This window comes from Prionailurus bengalensis, chromosome A1 (genome assembly GCF_016509475.1).
Source record: "Prionailurus bengalensis isolate Pbe53 chromosome A1, Fcat_Pben_1.1_paternal_pri, whole genome shotgun sequence".
Lineage (NCBI taxonomy): Eukaryota > Metazoa > Chordata > Mammalia > Carnivora > Felidae > Prionailurus > Prionailurus bengalensis.
In genome coordinates, this window is record NC_057343.1 from 65,972,751 (window position 1) to 65,995,911 (window position 23,161).

The following is a 23,161-nucleotide window of genomic DNA, read 5'->3' on the forward strand; positions in this document are numbered from 1 at the left end:
AAACATTTCTAGCCACTTTGCCTTTTATTACTTTACTCTGTATGATATGATCAGTGTTGCAATCATGGTTTTACAGATGCCTACTAAAATTGAAGTATTTTATGAAGAATAAAAATAATTTTTCATAAAGGCTTACATGTAGTTCAATTTGATTAGGTTCTTAATCACTCTCACCTGGCCTCGGCCCCTTTACTGAATTGTTCTGCCCTAGTTTACAGTCACTGGACTTTGAACAGTAAATTCTAAATTTGCAGGTGAGCTGTCATATAATTTAGTAAGAATGCTGATCTGCTGTTATCAGGGTCAAAAACCAGTACTTTGTAAATTGGTTTATTGTGTATTACTGCAGGATCACCGAATTCAATTGTAAGAATGGCTAAGTTTGAGTTAAGCAAAGAGGGTTGTGGGATTACAACTGCAATAAACTTGAAATTGATCATCATCTGTGGTTGAACTTATGGGAGGCAGTTGGTTTGATTTATGCAATATGAGTCAAAGAAAGAAAAGATGTAAGTCAGCATCTCTGGTCAGCTGACTTGCACAGGGTCACTGAGACCCTGTGAATTACTGTTTGCCTGGATTTGGCAACCGGTGTTGAAGCAGCTTAACTCTAGATCTGACCAAGCCTGCCCATAAAGATGCCATTCAGGCTGTAGAATTGTAGACACCTTTGAGCAGTTGAATATGAATTTTTAGAAATTTCTAAGACAAATGGCAAAGGAATTGTGAGCGGTCACGAAGGTTGCTGCATAGTTATGAATGTTACTTTAATCCCCCTGTTCCAGGTTAGTAATTAGACTCTCTTATGGGTTCCAGGACAGCATGTTTATGAAACACAAGTGGAAAAGAAGCCTGTGTAAAAATTTTTAGGAAGCATGGTAAAGATTAGACATCTCTAAGAATTCTTCCAGGTAAGACATCATAATATGATTGAAGAATAAAGCGTGCATAAAGTCAGTCCAACATATATGAAGGAGTGTTGGTTATATAGGGTTTCACAAGCATGCATTAGAAAGTGGGCTCTTTGTCCTTTCTGTCACCTCTTAGGTACAATATCAAACTTTGACTTCCAAACGTTTGCCCACAAATGGCTGTAAGAAATACCATTGTTCATCACAACATAATGCCTACATAATATACACAACGGTGGCAAAACTCTCACAAGAAACAGCTGTGCTTATTAATTCATATGATGAGCTCGGAAAGACTCTATAAAACTGAAACATGAATGCTTTGCGAACACCTGCCAAATGATTTTAGGTCCTCCAGTTTGAAAGATACTTGCGCCAAAAAAGAAGCAGGTGAATCCTTTACTTGGCTATCCATGCTTGTCATTGAAACTTGGCTACATGGGCAATACTACTCTTGCCTAGAAATCAAGTAGGTAAGCTACAATCAAAGGGCTCCTGTAATTACTGCTGTTCCTGTAAAAGCCATCAGAGTCTGGCAGGTGTGTAGATGGTGAGGATTCCCTGCTTTTCTGGAAGGTGGACCTTAGCACATAGATGCACCTTCCCATGCTGGATTCTGAGTTTCTTGTCCAGTAGCAACAAGCATAACCTGCTCTTTGGGTGCTATTGAGTGGTGATTAAAGAAGGGAATGGATGAATAAATGATTGAAGAGGGCCAAAAGAGTCAGATGCATCCAATTCAGTGTTATACAGAACCTCCCAAATGCAAAGAGCTATGCTAAGGCAATGAACACTTCAAAGGTAAATAAGACGGGGCTCGTAATTACTGGTCATGGGTGTAATAACAGTGGGTATGAGCAGGTGGCGATGATACATGTAATGAAACTTAGGTCTTTCATAACAGTAGCATAGGGTAACAGCTTCCCTCTCAAATCTCTCCCTGATTCCTGGAGTAGTGGCAACAGTGTGTGACTGAAAATTGCAAAACAGGGTCGACCACCTTGGTTCATCATGCTGGGTGATAACTTTGCTTTTGACCAGTGGGACTTTTCCTGTAAGCACACAGTTTAGCAATGGTCCACACTGTCTGCCATTCTTAAAATAACTACTCTATCGCATGCCTCCTCATCTCTCTCAGGGCAATTCTTTACTGTACTTGTGGCAGTCAGAAATGACTGTGAAGAGCACATTTTCCTTTGAGGCAAATAGACCCATAGACCTAAATGTAGGTTGTGGAAATGGCAGATTCTTGTGGGGCTAGGGGCTTTTTAATGGAATTTGGGAACCCAGCTAATTGAAAGAAGAAGCCAATTAACAACATCCAGTACCTTTAGCTTCAGGTAGTGATGCACTAGCCGTGACACGTTCTAGCTTACAAGAACTGATTATTACGGTTTTCAAGACTTTTGTGAACCTGTTGTTAAACACAGGCATGATTAAAATTTAAATTGTACAGTTTACAATTAAATAAATTATATTGGAAAAGTAAGGTAATAAATACTCAAAACTCATCACCTTCTAATTATTTCATTATTAGTTGTGCTCTTGGGGGCTTTTGTGGCTGTATGGAGGAAATGTTATGTGATGGTGTGCTGCTCCACAGCTTTTCTTTGTTTTTTTTAATTAACTCTTTAATTTTAATTCCAGTATATTTAACACACAGTGTTATATTGGTTTCAGGTGTACAATATAGTGATTCAACAATTCTGTACATTACTCAGTGCTCATCAGGATAAATGCACTCTTTAATCCCCATTACCTCTTTCATCCATTCCCCTCCCTGGCATCCCCCTCTGGTAACCATAAGTTTGTTCTATACAGTTAAAAGTCTGTGTTTTGGTTAGTCTCTCTCTCTCTCTCTCTCCCCCTTTCCCTTTTTTCATTTGCTTTGTTTCTTAAATTCCACATATGAGTGAAGTCATATGGTATTTGTCTTTCTGTGACTGACTTGTTTTGCTTAGCACTATACTTTCTAGCTCCATCCATGTCATTGCAAATGACAGGATTTCATTCCTTTTAATGGCTGAATAGTACTCCATTGTATATATATATGCCACTTCTTTATCCATTTATCAATTGGTGGACACTTGGGCTACATAATTTGGCTGTTGTAAATAATGCTGCTATAAACATAGTGGCACATGGATCCCTTTGAATTATTGTTTATGTATTCTTCGAGTAAATACCCGGTAGTGTGATTGCTGGCTTATAGGGTAGTTCTATTTTTAACTTTTGGAGGAACCTCCATACTCTGGTCAAGAGTGGTTGCTCCAGTTTGCATTCCTGTCAATTGTGTATGAGGGTTCCTTTTTCTCCACATTCTAGCCAATACCTGTTTTTTCTTGTGTTACTGATTTTAGTCATTCTGACAGATGTGAGGTAATATCTTGTAGATTTGATTTGTGTTTCCCTGATGACTAGTTCTGTTGAGCATCTTTTCGTGTGTCTGTTGGCCATCTATATATGTTGGAGAAATGTCTGTTCATGTCTTCTGCCCATCTTTTAATGGGATTATTTGTTTTTTGGATGTTGAGTTGTATAAGCTCTTTATGCATTTTGGATACTAATCCTTTTTTGGATATGTCATTTACAAATATATTCTTCCATTCAGTAGGTTGCCTTTTAGTTTTGTAGATTGTTTCCTTTGCTGTGCAGAAGCTTTTTTATTTCAATGTAGTCCCAATAGTTTATTTATGCTTTCTATTTTTCCTGCCTCAGGGGACCTATCTAGAATCAAGTTGCTGTGGCCGATGTCACAGAAGTTACTGCCTGTGCTACATTCTAGGATTTTTATGCTTTCGTGTCTCACATTTAGATCTTTAATCCATTTTGACTTTATTTTTATGTATGGTGTAAGAAAGTGGTCCAGTTTTATTCTTTTATTACCTGTAGCTGTCCAGTTTTCCCAACACCATTTGTTGTAGAGCAAATGTCTTGTTCTCATTATATATTCTTTCTTCCTGTGATGAAAATTAATTTACCATATAATTGTGGGTTCATTTCTGGGTTTTCTATTCTGTTTCATCAATGTACATGTTTATTTTTATGCCAGTACCATACTGTTTTGATTATTATAGCTTTGTAATATAACTTGAAGTCTGGAATTGTTTTATCTCCAGCTTTGTTTTTCTTTTTCTAGATTGCTTTGGCTATTCAGGGTCTGTAGTGGTTCTCCACAATTTTTGTTTGTTTGTTTGTCTACTTCTTTGAGAAATGCTGTTGTTATTTTGATAGGGATTGCATTAAAAGTGTAGATTGCTTTGGGTAGTATACACGTTTTAATAATATTCTTCCAACTGTAAGCATGGAATGTCTTTCTGTTTATTTGCATTGTCTTGATTTTCTTTCATCAATATTTTATTTTCAGAGTACAGGTCTTTTACCTTTTTGGTTAAGTTTATTCCTAGATGGTTTGTTGTTTTTGGTGCAATTGTAAATGAGATTGTTTTCTTAATTTCACTTTCTGCTGCTTCATTAGTGTATAGGAATGCAACAGATTTCTGTAGATTGATTTTGTGTCTTGTGACTTTACTGAGTTCATTGACCAGTTCTAGAATTTTTTTGGTGAAGTCTTTAAGATTTTCCATGTAGCATATCATGTCGTGTGCAAATGGTGAAAGTTTTACCTCTTTCTTACCAGTTTGGATGACTCTTACTTCTTTTTGTTGTCTAATTGCTGTGGCTTGGACTTCCAATACTTTGTGGAATAAAAGTGGTGAGAGTGGACATCCTTGTCTTGTTCCTGACCTTAGGAGAAAACCTCTCAGTTTGTCACCATTTTTAGCAGGATGTCAGCTGTGGGTTTTTCATATAAGACTTTATTATGTTGAGGTATGTTACCTCTAGATCTTCTTTGTTATTATCATGCTGCATAGCTTTCACAGCTTAACATTCAGGAACATCATTTTGGTAGGTAGAAACCAGCCATGGTGGGAGTATTTATACCATGGGAATTGGCAAGCAACATAAATCAGGGCTTCTCCTCAAAACTGGAACACTAGTTGTTAAACATTTAACAACAGAATGCTAACTCCATTTACAATAACTTAGATACTGAGATTGATGGGCACTGAAAGGGGGAAAAGAAAAAGAATAAGCAATGGTGCTAAATTTTGGGCAAAACAGATAATCATGGCAATTGTAATACACACAGTTGCAGATGCCCTAGGAGCTAGTGCAGAGGCTCCCAAATGTTCTCTGTTCATGGAGGCCTTGGTGTCAGGGCTCTTCAGAGGAGCAGAACTGATGACATACACATACAGACACACAAGGGTATCTGTTTAAAGGATTTGACTCATGCAATGGTGGGGCTGACAGGCTGAAAACTCCAAAGCTGAGGCTGCTGTCTTAAGGCAGAATTTCTCCTTCTCAAAGAAACCTCAGTTTTTGCTCATAAGGGCTTTCAACAGACTGGATGAGGCCCACCCATATTATTGAGAATATTATCTTTTACTTCAAGTCATACATCTTAACCTTGTGTATAATACTCCCTTATAGCAACATGGTGATTAGTATTTCACTAAATTGCTGGTACTAAACACTGGGACACAAAATTGTCACAGTGCCTCTGTAATTAGTCCTCAATACCCCTAGGCCAGAAGAAGAAATACTAGCTATTTCTTATTAACTCTGAACGATTGGGAATTTACATCATTAAAAGCTTAGTAGCCATTTGTAAACATTACATACACATTGTAGGAACATTTTAAAAATCTAATTCTTGGGCGCCTGGGTGGCTCAGTTGGTTGAGTCTCCGACTTTGGCTCGGGTCATGATCTTATGGTTTATGGGTTCAAGCCCCATCTCAGGCTCTGTGCTGACAGCTCAGAGCCTGGAGCCTGCTTCAAATTCTGTGTGTCTCTCTCTCTGCTCTTTGGCTGTTTGCTCTCTCTCTCTCTCTCTCTCTCTCTCTCTCTCTCAAAAATAAACAAACATTAAAATTTTTTTAAAAAAATTAATTCTTAAACAGTCACAGCTATTTACTAATGTGCAGCGCATAGCTTCTCAAAGCCTAGAACCAAATCGGGCATAACCACCATCATTTCCTGTTTCATACTGATTTTTCACGTGCTATCCATGTGAAAATTAAGGAAGTTAAGGAAAATTAGTGAAAAACCGAGCTTCACAAAGGTATGATGTCATTGAAAGAATGTAGTAAAATCTGATGCTGAAACTTGAACTCCTTCCAACAGTTATTTTGTACAGTTTCTTACAAATGTTGAGTTTCTCTGAAAATGTAAAATATTCCATGATGTCTCTATTTTGCTGCTGTGATCTCATGGATCTTGTCACAGGTGAAAATGGTAACAAGGATGAGCTTTGGAGACAGATCTTTCCTAGCTTAAAGATGAAGCTACTCAATCTTTGTATGATTCAGTTTCCTACTTTGTAAAATAAAGACAAGAAAGATCCTTCACAGTGCCTGACACAAAGGAGGCGCTCAGAAAATGTTGGGCGGACAGAAGGTGTACCTTGCAGTGGGAGTGGTGATGGGGAGGTAGGGCTTCTTATCCCTGCCATGGCATTTTGCTTATCCTATTCTCAGACTCCTAGAGATGATAACTGAAGTTGTCTGTGCTTGTATAGCTTTCATTTTGATTCTGAAATACAGAAGTAATGAGAGCAAGATTTCTTTACTGTCTTAGGTCTTGAAGAACTGTCTTGAGGCCGACAAATTAACATTTTGCGTGTTGAAGAGATTTGATTATCATTTGAGTACTTCCTATATAAACATTTTATGCTGAAATACAAACTTGGTGAGTCTTATTGTGAAAGAAGTGAAGAAGGGAAGGTCTGCATGGGCAGTTGCTGAGTTTATCAGAATAGCTGTAGGTCGATCTTTTGGAAAAGAATGTCCAGTAATGCCCCACCATGCATCTTCCCCAGTCCAATTTCAATACGTGTCTGGGCTGGGGTTCGTGTGGCCTTGGGATCACCTCTATTTCTAATGTTTTTGGACTCTGTAAATACTTTAATGAGCAAAACACAGAGATATGATGAGAAGAGGGTTGAAAGCTCCAAAGAACAATAAAGTAACTACTTCTCTTTCTTTCCCCATGATCTAGGGACACAATCTTTTAGTATCATTAAGCGCTCTTCCTCTTACGGGTACAGATTAATCAGTTGCATTACTATGATTCTTCAGTTGCCTTTGAGATTATATTCTACTCTGGGCTCACATTCATTTTTTACAAAAATGTTTTAATAAGTTGAGCCCCTGGTGTGTGGCATATGTTGGATCATGGAATCACATTGTTATCATTTGCTGTTGACCTACTGGTGTTTAATCAGTTTTGCTGGGCTGTTTGCTATATGGAAGAAAGGTTGTAGCAATTCATATTTTCTTCTGAGATCTTTCTAGTCTTTATTTTGTTTTTTATTTTGTTTACAAATTTTTTTTTAATGTTTATTTTTGAAGGAGAGAGAGAGAGACAGCGTGTCAGTGGGGGAGGGGCAGAGAGAGAGGGAGACACAGAATCCGAAGCAGGCTCCAGGCTCTGAGCTGTCGGCACAGTGCCCGACGCAGGGCTCAAACTCACAAGCTGCAAGATCATGACCTGAGCCAAAGTCAGACGCTCAACCGACTGAGCCACCCAGGCGCCCCTATTTTGTTTTTTAAATACTGGGAAGCAATATGCTATGTAACTGTGTGTGTGTGTGTGTGTGTGTGTGTGTGTGTGTGTGTGTGTACCTACCCATACAAGTTACTAATAATCATTTTTTTTTAGTGTTTGTTTATTTTTGAGGGGGGGGGGTGGTCAAGGGAGGCAGAGGGGCAGAGAGAGAAGGGGAAAGAGGATCCGAAGCAGGCTGTATGCCAATAGCAGTGATTCTGGTGCAGGGCTTGAACTCATGAACTGTGAGATCATGACCTGAAGTTGGACACTTAACCGACTGAATCACTCAGGTGCCCCAAATGTCTCAAAGTTTTACACGTATGAAGTAAATAATAAATTAGATGTATTCATTTGAAGACAAGGAGAAACTACCTGTATTTAAAAATGATAAGAGTATTTACAAATTTAATACTTCCGTAATATATTAGAGCCAAGGTAAGATGTGAGGAATGGAAAGAATCACATTTCTCTCTGCAGCTGCCTCCTGCTCTCTCGGACTATCCTGCCTTCAAGCTCTGCCCATGCCCCATCCCCCATATTTCATCCCTTGTTAATTCTGACCATACCTTCTGTGCCCTTGCAGATCCCTAACCATCAGTTTCTCTGAAAGAAGAAAATAAGGCGATGGTAAAGACCAAAAACATTGGCAGTTTGGAACTGGGGTCTGCACCATCTAGGATGGCATGTTTGAAATCATCGCTGTGCAATTGTTGGAACAGATTTACACAGTGAACTTACTGGTTTCCTTCAGAGGAATTACTTTTGCAAAATACGGAGTAAAAATTTTATAACTAAAAGAATTAGTATTTAAAGTCTTTATTGGGAAATTGACAACATCAAAGGATGACACTAATATAGGTTATTTGAGTGATAAGATCCACTGAAGTAGAACATTCATTGAATTTTGAAACTTCTGGGAAAGTTTAAGCATTCTGATTACGGTCCTGAACAACTTTGCTAAAGAAGAGCAGCCCTTAAAAATATGAAAGGATCATTTACAATAACGCTTCCCACTGATAAATGTTGCACAAGTGCTTATTTGGAGGTTTTGGGGATGTGAACTTAGAGAAATGAACTAGAACATACATTTAAAGACTACTGCGATCTTATACTCTGCCGCTCCCAATGAGCTGGTACAGGAGCTCCACGAGACTGAGAACAGCCCAGGACTATTAGCTCCAATTTAAATTCCTTTAGCTATCATAAACTCTAGGCAAAAGTTCACTTATTCTAGAGTATTGTACCACCCTAACTCCGTTTCCCTAGATGATTTTCTCCAGTCAATTTCCGAGGCACCAGATGAACAAACTGAATGGTTATTTGAGGCAACGTACCCAAAGATGAGGAGAATGTAGCTCGGTATCAGGCACGGCTAATTGACTGTGGGCATTTTAATAGTTCAAGGATGAGAGAAGTTTGGCATAGACCATGCACTCTGAAGAGGGCCAAGTCTAAAACAAATACTGCAGTGTAATCAAATGGAATCTGGATGTTCAGAAATTAAAGTGTTCTGTTTTGGGAAATGTTACCATCTTCTTTATAGTTTTAGATTTGATTTTCTACCTACCTTTTAGGAAAGGTGAGGTTAGTAATCTCCCTCCATACTCCAAATCTCTATAAAAGCCAAGAGTTCGGCTGTAAAATGTGATGCATTCGGGGCACTTCATCTTGGTTGTTTGTTTGTTTGGAGTGTGCATTTTGAGGTCCCCACCTCTGAGGGCAGAGAGTCTGCCCCACAGACCCACAGAAGCTGACTTCTGTGGTTAACGAGGTCCTCCTGTCTCCTGCTCTTTCCCACCATGCCACTCACCAAGTCTATTCCTGGCAGTGTTCAGACCCAGGGCCATCCCTAGAGAGAGCATGATCTGGCAAAATCACATTTCTGCTGTCACCTCTGTGTCTTGGAGTGAAAACAAACATCTGGGCAGGCATTTGGGGAAAGATGTTGTAAAGAGTGACACACAGTTAAAGGAGGCATGTAAAGGGGGGAAGAGCCCGTCTCTTCTTTCTTAGAAAACATGACAATTTATGGCCTGATTGTATGTCCTTCAGCCTTTGCTCAATCTCTAACTTCCTGTTGGAATTCCCTTCTTCCACATCTATAATTTCCCTTATTTAGTTCAGAGCTAGTGATGAGTTTGATAAAAATTCAGGAACCTGGGAATTTACTGGCATGAACTTCAGGTGCCCTAAGAAAGCGTGCACCTGTGTAGGCTGATTGTCTAACTCTGCACCTGATCTTGATGGATAGCCACCTATCGTCCTGAGTTGCATGTAGGTTTCAATAAATGTTTGCTGAGTGAAGATGCCATCATCATTGTTTCAATCCCACATTTCCTGCATTTATGGTCTCTTATTCTGATCTCCTGGAATGAACTATTTACTATTAGCGATAATATTAATGATCTTGGAGGTAACTATTGGCACCCCAGTTGAGCTAAATGTTGTATATTAGTGATCTTGGACGTATCTAGCGATTACTGTTTAGATCTTGGAGGTATGTGGTGGCACTCCAATTGAGCTAAGTGTTGTATCTAATTATGTAATAAATAACGTAGAGAACCTAAAGGAATTTGTGAGAGTGCGTGGGAAGCTTTTAAAGGATAACGCTTTCTTCTGCTTCATGAGTTACAACTTTGGGAAAGGCTCATTATTATATCAAATACTCATAAGTGTTAGAAAGTATGTAAGCCGAGTAAAGTTATCAAATTCTTGCTATTTGGAGAAATTGGAACAGGACGGGCTAGAGGTAATTCTTTGTGTAGCAGAGTAGGCCATGTAGGATTTCAGAAATGTCAGTAGTTCACGTTGCAGGTCCCTGCAACAGTGGTCTCTGTCATGAGCGCTCTGCTGTTTGAATACTAAAGCATCCATAGACAGTACATAAATGGGGAGGTGGGGCTGTTTTCTGATAAAAGTTTATTTATGGACAATTGAATTTGAATTTTGTAAAATTTTCATATTGTGCAAAATATCATTCTTTAGATTTTTGTCTCCCACCATTATTGTTCTCGGGGCCTATAGATACAGATGGTGGGCCAGATTTGGCCCAGGGGCCATGTTTTAGACACCCCTGTTCTAGGGTCAAAAACAAAATAAATGAGTAAACCTACTAAGAACAAATTATGCAATTGTCCTAAGTCTTTGTGGCCATTTGAAATTATGAGGTTACTTTGGCAAATATCAGTGACTTCAGATTGGGGGAGAAAACGGTACTTCAATAGGTCAGTTCTTCCACCAAACCTTCTTATCTAGTATATGTTAGAGAGAAAACAAGGCTCACCCTAGATCTGACCACATGTTTTACGTCCCTGATCTTGTATGCTTGGGAGCATCATCATGGTCTCTACCTAGACACTGTAACAAGCACTTTGCATAAAGGTTTACTCTTCCTCCAGTAGGATTCTTCAACACTCTGGTAGTCTGTCCATCTCTTCACTGTCTACATGCTTGTCTGTCTGTCTCTTCATCTCTGCCAGGGCCTGCATAAAGGCGTTGACTTCTTGGGGACACTTCCAGTTCTATAAAATATCTAATACTGCATTGAATTAGAATGGCAGCCAGTTATACATGCCTCCATGACCTGTGCGCGCGCACACACACACACACACACACACACGCTAAGCTTGGTGTAAAGTCATCCTATGAAGAAGTAAGTTTTCTTTCTGTTTTTATTTATCACTTGACATACAAAATACTGATTTTCTTGACGTGATTAGAAATTACCGTGTTTCCAATCCAATTTAATTTCATAAAACCATGGAGTTTCTTCCACCAATATCCCAAGTATAACTATTTACCTCAGGTCATGCAATGTTTATTCTCTTTTGGTCAGCTTGTCACCAAAAGTCCAATGCATTTTGCTGAAAACTCATTTGTAATGATTCAGAAGTAGAATGTAGCCCTGATGTACTAAATCTTGAGAAATGGACATTCCATTTACTCACGATAGGAAGGCGTGGGGGACGGACTAGGTAGATTTTTGAAAATGGTTTATAGCAGGTCAGAGAAAGGAGCGTTATGCAGAGTTGTTAACGCTAAAAGCCCATTCAATCTGGATACAGAGTTTTATCCTTATAAGTTAGTTTTCATATTTTATAAAAAGTAAATTAGAAATACAGGCCATTTGCTTTTGATAAAGCTATTTTTCATCCTTATCAGTGTCTTAACCTCTGGAACTCTGCTTCTTACTGGGATGTGAGTATCAGAATGACTTGGAGAAAAGTCACAAAATTCATATTGTTCCATCCTTACCCAGTTTGGTATTGTCAGTACCTTCCAATGAGTACCTGTTAGGAACATACCTGTGGTTGAATAAGGGTCAGCGACTGCAACAAGCAGAAATAAATACACGGTGGAGAACCATGGGCTTTCTCAGTGACAGGGACTTGGAAAGAATCTATTCTAGGACTGGGATTTTGGTGGGCGGGTTTGGGGGTTGGTTCAGAAAAGCAGGGCTTCCCCCTAGATTGGTCAGATGCTGTCAGAAAGCAGAGGTAAATCTACAAAAAGGTATCTCAATAAATCTCATCAATAAGGAAGGAGAGTATTGTGAGGTTCAGTTTGTAAACGGTAAAGAAGTACACTCATTTTGCCTCAGAGAGGAAGTGTTCAGTACTTTTTGGATGGCATAAGGCCTTGTTTTTGTCTGTGCTTAACCAAAATTTTGAAATGACTTTGGTTTATCTCATGTATCGTGGTCTCGGAGTAATTTTGTCTGGGGTTGGTATACTGTGAGATTGTTTAAGTGTAATAGACTATCATGACCTAGCTGTGAGTTGCCATGCCGGCTTCTGAATGTCAAGGGCAGCCTGTTTTTCTTTCTGAATATCTATCTATCCCCCGCTCTCCTCTCTAGCACAGTTGTAGTGGCTACTACTTTTTAGTGACACATTTCCAAGTTTTTATTTCAAAATACTTTAAATGTACAGAAAAAAGCAAAGATACTAGTATGATACACATCTGACGTCCATTAAACAACTTCAGAAGTAATTAAAGTATTTAAGCTCCTCTCTCAAATCCTAATTTTTCCTGGAAGTGAACTGTTACCTCGAATTTGATACTTATCATTCTCAAGTACAATGCATTTTCATTTCCTTATTTAAAAGTATACATATGCTGGGGGGCCTGGGTGGCTCAGTTGGTTGAACGTCCGACTTCGGCTCAGGTCATGATCTCGCGGTTTGTGAGTTCGAGCCCCGCATCGGGCTCTGTGCTGACAGCTTGGAGCCTGGAGCTGCTTCGGATTCTGTGTCTTACTCTCTCTCTGCCCCTCCCCTGCTCATGCTCTGTCTCTTTCTCAAAAATAAATAAACATTAAAAAAATTTAAAAAAAGATATACATATGCTATTTTATGGTCTCCCTTCCTCCCAGGAGTTATATAAGATCTGACTTTTGTACACATATGTTGGCATTTTTTATTCAGGCATTGTTTTAAGTAGGAGCTAAAGCATCAAACAACATAAACAGGAAACACTCTACACTTCACACAGGGTCACAGGATGTAATTTTGTAGAAGTACCGTGAAACATTATAAATGGATTTTAATCACCCCATCAAGTACTTTGTACACTTGGTTTTCAGTGCCCTACAGTGACTTCAATCACAGGGGCAATTGGTTGGTTTGGTTTATGAAGATGTTGGGTGGTTTTTCTTCTTCCCTGCACAGGCTCTGCTAAACATTTTGACACTAACAGAGCTACATCAATTGGAAATGCACATTTTCTGCATTAACAGACCATTTTCATTTCATGAAGCAAAGCTTCGTCTCCTCCTTGCAAATAGTCCTGAAGAAAGCAGTATCGCCAAAAGCAGTGGCCTGGTATATCCAGAGATAAATATGTTGAATTAAATACCTGACTTTCATTACCTCTTACTTTATATATCCGTAGAGCATAAGCATTAGTTAAGCCCATCAGCACCTTCCTCCTTCCAGGAGAACATTTTCTCTCTGACAAGACATGTCAACGTGGGGAATGTGTGGCACATGAGACATGCCATGAAAAACATACTCGCTTTCACCGAGAGAAAAGGTGATGCGTTTTGATAGACGGACAGGCAGAGCCAGAACACCAGGAATGATACCCATTTTTTCTTGCCTTTGCTGCCACACAGACTGCTAATGAGGCTGAGTGTCTTTTGCGTGGCTTAAGGTTTCCAAGGACACGCTTCCAACCGTATGGTGTCTCTTGTCATCCGGTGTTACTTGGCGTGTTTCAAATTAAAGCAGACACATCGTCATGGTCTTCTGAGGTCTTTAATATACTCTCATTTACGTGGCATGGCCAGGAACTAAATATCACATGTCTTAGTCTGTTTGGGCTTCTGTCACAAATATCATAAGCTGGGTGGTTTACAAACAAAAGACATTGACTTCTCACACTTCCGGGGGCTGGGAAATCTATGATCATAGCCCTGGTAGCCACGAGGCGAATGTCTGCCATCTAGTTCACAGACACCATCCTTCGCTGCGTCCTTCTGTGGCACAGGGGACCCCTAGCTCTCTGGGGTCTCTTTTCTAAGATCACTAATCCCATTCACGCCATAATCACCCCCCAAAGGCCCCAGCTCCTAGTACTCTCACCTCGGCATTAGCATTTTGACATAGGAGTTTGGGGGCACACAAACATTCAGACCCCAACATCAGGTTCAACTGAAGTCCTGAATGTTTAGGATGTTAAGTCCACCGAGGCCCAGATAAGTTCACGGGGAAGGCCGGACAGGGGTGGAACAGCATCCCAGGGTGGAAGGGAAAGGTCAGAGAAGCAATGTCCGCAAAGTCCTTATCATTCCATACTGACATTTGCCCTCTCATGGCAGGGGAACACTTAAGAATCTGCCCTCAAGAATATACATGCTGCACCACGGAAATGGAAGACAAGTTAAGCCAGCAGAGCAAACTTGAGTTCGAGAACCTTGTGGAAGAGACGAGCCATTTTGTGCGCACCACTTTCGTGTCCAGGCACAAGAAATTTGACGGTAGGTGGACCAGCTTCTGATTCACTTTGTTCGAGGTGTGCTTTCCTGAGGATCTTGGTTTTATGTGAAAAACATTTTTTTTTTGAAAGCTGGTGCTTTCCTCTCCCTCTTAAACATTTATAACTTTGTCTATTTTTAGAAAAAGCATGAGCTTTCTTGACAATTCTTAGAGTAATATGTTACAAAGCCTGCGTTAACGAAGAGCTGTTTTGAGTTTGTGGTTTTGCCTGTGAGATTTATTCTGAAAGATTGAGCTTAATTTTTCATGATTAGAGTGATTCTAATTCAGGTTTTGTCACATCATAGCTTGTCTTAATTTTTCGTCTGGGGATTTTCTTTAAAGTAATTAAGTGTCATTTAAAATTATTTGAAATATAGCAACACTTTCGAGAAGACAGGCTTGTTTTAGGTGCTAATGACACAGACTCCTTTATTTTGGAGTTTGGCCCTCCAATAATGCAGCCACATTTTGCCCTGCAGTGACAGTGCATTCTGCCCAATGTTTAAATCCTGTATTGATTTCCTGATTATAAGCAATCAACTTCATTTCTATATTCTATTTGTTAAATAAACAGTTGGTATGAGAAAGCACAGAGAGTGAAAGTGATTATTATGAGGATGGCGACATTGAATGTTCTCATCAGCACTTGAGAAAAATATTCAAAATCAATCTGATTTTCGTAAACTGAATTAATAATGATCATGATAAAGTTAAAATTCTTAGGTGGTTGCATGATGTTTAACGCTCTAAGAAATGAATGCACGTGCCGTGGCTCATTGTAAACCAGACTCGCAAATTGTGGCAACCCTTCCTGGTGCCTTTGGGTCTTATTAAGTTGTCCTTGGGCAGTGGGACTGCCATCATTTCCCTTATCCTCTCCAGTCCATGCACCGCAGAGCTAGTTTAGAAAAGGCTCGCCGAAGTTTTGATTTTCCTTTCTCTTTTCTCTGTAGTAGGTAAAATGTTCTGCTTCATTGCGGCTTTAACCTATTACAGCAACACCAATTCCTTTCAAATCAGCCCTCCTAGTCTTAAAAGGCAGGTCCAACCTGGCGGTGGTTTCAGTACTTAAGCTGATGTGACATTTTCCATGTAAGTCAATGGGACTTCCTCTTATCTGCCAAGTGTTTGAACATTTGCATGGTCTTTTCTGCCCCTCCCTCTGTGTTCAGCTTTATATGTGGAGGTATATGAAAACAATTCCTTATTTAGAAGTGACGCTGTGCGTGTTGGCCGGGGAGTACTTAGTTGTTGCCCTTGATTGACAGATTACAAATTCGGTGACATTCAGGAGCCCCTGAAGGGGCTCTGTGCTGGAGGAACTGTAATGTATCACTTCACATTGAGGCAAATTGAGACGCCTTATCGTTTGTTACAGAAAGCACGGAGAGTGATCTGGTGTTGTTGACTTTTACCTGTCTTTGGAAAACAATTCTAGTGCCTTTTCGAAGCTGGACTCCAAAATTCCGGAAAAGGAATTCTGGGACAGCCTTCGTGATACACAGCGTATATTCCTTTTAATGAAAATACTTTGTGTCTGATAGTTTTATGGGGAGCTGATTCATTTTCTTAAATATTTTTTGAATGTTTATTTATTTTGAGAGAGAGCGCCTGAGTGGGGTGGGGGTCAGAGAGAGGGAGAGAGAGAAAATCCCAAGCAGAACCCGACACGGGGCTGGAACCCATGAACCCCTAGATCGTGACCTGAGCTGAAATCAAGAGTCAGATGCTCAACTGACTGAGCCACCCAGGGGCCCCTGATTTATTTTTTTAAATGCTATTTAAAAGGAATGAGCCTGATACTTGTATTCTCATAGCAATGACTTTTAACAATGACATTTTTTCTCCATACTAATGACTTTTACTTTTGTTTTACTAAAGAAGCCTCCATCTCTCTCTCTCTCTCTCTCTCTCTCTCTCTCTCTCTCTCTCTGTCTCTCCAGATGTGTTTTAAATTGTTTTAATGTACTTGGGGGCACTATGTCAGTCGGTTTGACAGGATCTTGATTTTTGCTAAGATTAGATCTGACATGGAGGTTGACGAATTCTTTTTTAACAGTGCATCTCAGGTTGGGATTGGGAGAGAAGTTGAGATTTTTTTCAAGGAAGCTATCGGCCAGACTTATTTTTAAAAATCAAAACGTGGGGCGCCTGGGTGGCGCAGTCTGTTAAGCGTCCGACTTCAGCCAGGTCACGATCTCGCGGTCCGTGAGTTTGAGCCCTGCGTCAGGCTCTGGGCTGATGGCTAGGAGCCTGGAGCCTGTTTCCGATTCTGTGTCTCCCTCTCTCTCTGCCCCTCCCCCGTTCATGCTCTGTCTCTCTCTGTCCCAAAAATAAATAAACGTTGAAAAAAAAATTTTTTTTTAAATAAAAAAAATAAAATCAAAACGTGACCCTGATGAACTCAGCTTTTGAAGAGCCTGTCTTAAAAAAAAATTATGAAACTATGTAAATTTGGAAGTCACCATTCTAACTTCGGCTACTTCTTTAGGCGGTTACATGAAGGTCAGCCACACAGTTGTAGGACTTATCTTCTCATCCCGTGAAGGTGGTCCTGCGAAGTCACCTGTTGGGGAAAGGGGTACATTCACACAGCCAGCTTTCCATTTTCTCCCTTACCTTTTTAAAAAAAGAACACTTCCTCACTGATGAGTATCAGTGAGTGTGAGCACCGAAGTATCTAGGATCAGTTGTGGAATGGTACCCTCTGAGCCTTATTTTCCCAGATAAAGTCCGTGGTGCCGTGAAAGACTTGGAGTTTATTTTTAGTGGTTTCCTATTATTCTGTGAGTCAGTTTGCATACTCACTGGGGTCTCTGGATCCAAAGCATCCGTTTTGCGTTTCTGCTGTGGTCCCACATTCTCAGAGATCTTGATTTGTCATCAGGATTTTGCATGTTTTTGTTGGCTACCTGTTCTCCTTTGGATGAATGACTATTCCATGAGAAGGTGAGCACTCCCTTTCCTATCATTCTTATTTTCATTTAGGTAGAGCGGCAATTTAAGTTGCACCTGATACATGTGATTCAGTCCAAACCATATTCAGAGAGGATAAATTTAGCCACTATTAACCATTAATCTATAGTTGTTGTTTTCCTCATTGTACTTTCTTAGAAATGTTTTGATTCTATTTCACTTTTCATTTTTTGTGGCAGAGGTGACTCCTAAAATTTGAAATTCCCAAACATTGAATGTAACATAGCATTCTGTTTCTTGCCATGTTCCTTCCTACTTTTTATTAATGTCTTTGGTAATATTTAAAAGAAACACGGTATAGGATTGTAACTATTCATTGAGTGGTCAGAAACTAACCCTGAATTAATATGAATTCTTCCCCACCTTTCCTAAATGATCAAGCTTTGCTTCATACTCCCATTAGTCCAAAACTTTGTAGCTGAGAGGCAATGAATTGAAAGAGTATATAATATCAATTGCAGACATTTTCCTTTTTTGGCAGCGGACTTTCTTATAACTGAGACGCTCTCTTTTTCTTTTTAAACATAGAATTGAAATGTTATGAAGGTATATAAAATAAAAGTTTATATTCTTGGCACTGGTACTTTTGCAAGTGGTTCACAAGGTTTGGGTTAGTTGGCTGTTGTTTTTTTGTTTTTTTTTTTTCCTTCTTTCTCTGGCCAAATCTCCACCTCTGGCTCGCATCGTGTACCCCTAGAAGCCCATCACCCTGCGGACTGGGGCTTAGCCTGCAAAGATTTCCTCAGAACGATTCAGTGTTGCACTCAATTTGCTCTGTAGCCAAGACCAGACCTTTCTGTCACACCCCAGGGGTTACAATTACGAAGGCCATCAGGTATACCTGGCAGAGTGATCACAGCATTACTCCCTTGCTTCCTACCTGTCTCACCTCTGCCAAACACCCGGCAGCCAGAAGTTTGCAAAACAAGTAAACAAATCATATAAAAACATTCAAAACAGGGAGGGACATCCTTGTGCACCTGCTCATTTTCCCAGGATTTTTGTGTTTAGTGACCATTTCACCTGTCAAATTGGCATTTGTGTCTAAATCGCCGTGATTGTCATGCTTCTAAGTGGCTAATTTTTAGGATTCTAGGAAAATAGACAACAACCACATGCTCATGTTGGTATAGTATAGTAATAAGAGACAACTCCTGGCCCCGTTCCTCACTCTGTATAGATGTTAACCTATCGACCGAAGTGAGCCACAGTGCAGAGCTCTGATGTAAGTCAAGAGTATTAGGCTACAGACTTGGTTTCATTCTCCTCGGTGGAAACTTGGCAAATGACTTACCCTCTCTAGACCCCAGGTTCCTCAGAGCTCTTCAGTGGGGGACTCAGCATTGAGCCCCAGACTGAGCATTCCTGAAGCCCTGCTTATCGTCACTGGTACCCCTTAGACCCTCTAGTGCTTTCCAGTCTCCAAATATGCTAAGATTTCATGAACAGCAGTATCCTCTCCTCTGTCTCTTGTGTCTGTCCTGTCCCAGTTATTGTGGGGAAGAGGTGATGATGTCTTGAGAGGGAAGTGGAATGAATTTTTTTTAATCCTTAAAAAAGAAAATTACCCACCTAAATATAGTCTTGCCCCCAAGGAACCTGGGGCCTAGAGAGGGTAAGTCACTTGCCAAGTTTCCACTGAGAAGAATGAAACCAAGTCTGTAGCCTAATGCTCTTGACTTACATCAGACTTATAAATAGCAATGGAATAGGAACTTGACATTTGCTTGAAATTATAACTAAGGCTTTATTTGTTTCAAGCGGACACTGGCTAAAAATCATTGATATTCCTTTAACAAGGCAACGGTGATATTGTTGGGTAAAGAATCTAGCCACATTTTTGGAAAAGGCAGGAATAGTATTCAATTAGAAGTTGTCTGTCAATTAAAGGGGAACGGGTGTTTTGTGCAAAAATGTTATTGAATCAGCTAAGCTGTATTATTTATTCTCCTTATCTCACAAAGCCCTGGTAGCTTCTGTCTTAATGTGAACACCAGCACCCTATTCTCCAGGAACGTGCATGGAATCTGGATTCTTGAGAGACAGGAAAATTTCGTTGAAGGGATATTTTATTTTGCTTATTTTTTCTTCAGATTTATTTGTGCCGAATTTTATTCACATTTGAAACTCAATATGAGAGTTTTTGTTGTTGTTGTTGTTCAGTTTGTCCTTCTTGGTCTTATTATTTTACTTTCCTTCCTGGTTTTTATTTATGCATTTTAATGACACACATTTGTCCAGAGATTTTTGCAGCAAGTAAATTTTTAAGAGCAAAAAATAAAAATAAAAATAAAAAAAGTTGAGCAGTAGTTTCCATCTTTCTGAAGAACTTATTCTATACTAACACAGTCAGCACTGATTTCACTGAATGTGGAAATAATTTATACACAGCGACATAATATTTTTATACTGCGAATCTGCTTGTGTTTTCTTTTAAAATATCATTTCTCATCTATATACTGTAGAGATGACAATAATGCAATGATATCTATAAAATATGGTTGAATTTTCCCAGAGAAAACACTTACTTGAATAGGAAAAACCGCTAAGTAGTTTTCCATATGTGGTAGAATCGTCTATATTTCCTGTCATATGAGTGGTGTGTGTGTGTGTGTGTGTGTGTGTGTGTGTGTGTGTGTGTGTGATTTCAGTTTGGAAACATTTATTCAGAACCTTATATGTAGAAGACACTTAACCAAGTGGGTAGTAGATAAAAAAGTTGACTAATAATGACAAAAATATGGTCACAATCTGCCATGAAGTTTATCTTACCTCATGGGGAGACACAAGTATCAAACCAATAGTAAAGAAGGCAGGATTGGCTGTATCATATGGTGGGAGTCCATTGGAGGCAGAATGGAGGGAACGAAGTGTTCTACTTAGAGGCATCAGAGAAGCCTTTTGGAAGAAAGGACAGACAGGACTCTTAAGGAATAATTTAAGAGTGTGATAAAGAAGGGGCAGGAAGAGACAAAGGCACCAGAAATTTTGTATGCATGTCTACAAAGTCCTTGGGACATGTTGTAAACATATTTACTATTGATGTTTTGCAACATTGTTTATCTGTTGACATTTAGCTTGCATCTATCATGTAGATATTCTGTAGAATCGTTAGAGTCGTTTATGTCTTCTATTGTTTCATAACAAACAACAACAAAATTTCAGGGCATAAACAAGAAGCATTTATTTTTTCCTGAATGCATCTTTGGATTGTCTAGAGTTTGGCTATTCTGGTCTATGCCCTGCTCACTTTGGCTCTAAACTACTGTTTGGTCTGATCTGTTCTAGATATTACTGTTCTTTTGGAGGCAGGAGTCTATCTTGATCATTTTTTTCTCATCATGAAGCTTAGACACTAAGATTCATAAGTGGAGGCATGGTGCCCCTTAATGCCCAAACTAGGATTGGCACACTCTCTTCCCAGTTTCTGTTGGCCAAATCGAATCTCCCAGTCATTCCTAACATCGGTGGAGAAGGGATTGTATGACTTAAAAGTGAAGGTTGGGGAGGAGTGAATATTTCTATATCCTAACTACCATAGTCCTCAACTGACTCCTTTTGTTATTCTCGAAACAACATTTTATGTTCTGCACAGGGTGGTTTGTTTGTTGTTGTTTTGGTGGATTCTCTAGGAATTCAAGAGGGATAACTATTTTCTACATGAAGCACAGGGACATACCTGTTTTACCACTGCCTTCAGTCTCCTAGCACAGGAACAAATGCTAGCATAACCACACAGGCACACATGCACCACTTCCCCAAAGTGATTCAAGAATAAATAGATGTGATATTCCTGTTTCTTACGCTACTAGTACTCTGTTCGTAATACAGAATAGAAGCTAGCTGTAATTCATGAGGGTTATCGTATTAATTATCTTACAAAATAATTAGCTGAACACCTTTAATTTTGCTAGGCCACCACCTCAATGGCATGTATTTCATCTGAAGGACACATCTTTGGAAATCACATTGTCCTGGATTGGGTTTTAGAAAGTAGAAACAGTCCTACTATCACTGGAGAGTGATCAGTGATCTGCTAGTTTTACAAAAGGGCAGACTTTCCAAAAATAAGAATCAGCTAACAGGGGATTTCAACTTTGGCAGAACTAGTGCAGATTTACAAATCACAAATGCCTTGTGTTTGCACAATGTTGGAATAGATGGTCCATGGTAGGGGTCTTTTAAATGCAAGTGCGTGAAGAACCCAGATCTCTGTACAAGTGAAATTTGTCTTTCCTTCCTCCCTTTCCCTTTCCCTTTCCCTTTCCCTTTCCCTTTCCCTTTCCCTTTCCCTTTCCCTTTCCCTTCCCCTTTCCCTTCCCCTTCCCCTTCCTTTTTTTTTTTTTTTTTTTTTTTTTATCCTGCTCTTTGGACAGATCATTCCAAACTAAGGAAGCACACTGCTGATTTACAGCGTCATGTCCTCTGTGATGGACTACGAGTCTTCTTCTAATTCTTAGACCCCTACCACACACCTCAAAGTAAAACACATTATACTCCCAGTGTAGTTGTAATATTATCATCTTATTATCACTAGTTCCCTTGCATGGTGGCTTTGCTGAGCAGCTGTTTCACAGACAAGCCAATTTCTTTTAAGTATTGCTCTATCAGATGCTGAAACCAGCCCTACCAGAAGGGTTCTTGGTCGTGAATGTTAATGAGCAGACAAGTATCTGCTCTCTGACAGGGACTCACTAATCCTTTGAGTAAGTGTGGGTAAATTACAGGAGAAATTTTATTTCAGTTAAATTGATCTGCCACTGAATAGAGAAAACTGATTTTCTTATTTTAATGAAAATCAAGAAAAATATTTAACGGTGGTGTAAATTAGAGCTCAGTGGAAACATTTTTGTCTTTAAACCTGAGAACTCAGCTCAACGTAGACTAGTTTGACTGCATAGTGTATGTAATGATGGTGGAAAATTCATGATCTCTGGTTAGGCGTGATGAGCACTGGGAAACAGGGTAAGTCACCGCCTCTAAGTGGGATTTTGCACCAAGATTCTTGACCTTCCCTCATGGTAGGGAATCGGAATGAAACTATGCTTTCCTCCTCCGCTGAGACAACATGGTTTTCCTTTTTCAAATGAATAACATGGTAAAGGCATAAGAAGCATTTATATGCTTTGAGGGTTCTAAGATTTAGAAGGAAAGGTTCAGGTGAGAATCTGAAATGACAAACCTTGTCCTGACAGGAGTCCCTGAGGTGGGCACATTGAAGGAACGAGATGGACAGGAAAGTGATAATGATTGAATGAGTTGATGAGTCCATGTTTGTTTGTTTGTTTGTTTCTTAATATTCTCATTTTTGTATGGTTTCTAAATATCTATAATAACAAAAAAGTTTTTTAACAAGAAATAACTGACTTGGGGCACCTGGATGGCACAGTGGGTTAAGTGTTCGACTTTAGCTCAGGTCGTGATTCACGGTTCCTGAATTTGAGCCCTGCATCTGGCCCTCTGCTGTCAGCGCAGAGCCCGCTTTGGATCCTCTGTTCCGCCGCCCCCCCCCCAGCTCCTCCCCCTCTCATGCTCCTGTGCATGTGTGCTCTCTCTCTTTCTCTCAAAAATAAACATAAAAAAATAACAAAACAAGAGATAACGGATTTGAGCATATACAACATGGGAGATTTTCAGACCGTGAATTCATTGTAGATACCTAACAATGTCAGCAGAT

General features: G+C 39.6%; 1 protein-coding gene across 2 annotated transcripts in view; it reads left to right on the plus strand.

The window, feature by feature from the left end:
* The window catches only part of GPC6 (glypican 6), a 1,119,186-nt gene that overhangs the window by 273,115 nt on the left and 822,910 nt on the right, over nt 1-23,161 (plus strand). For both annotated transcript variants that reach the window (XM_043581540.1, XM_043581530.1), the window contains exon 2: nt 14,349-14,507. In XM_043581540.1, coding sequence (XP_043437475.1) covers nt 14,349-14,507 — 159 coding nt within the window. The remainder of the gene's footprint in view (nt 1-14,348; nt 14,508-23,161) is intronic.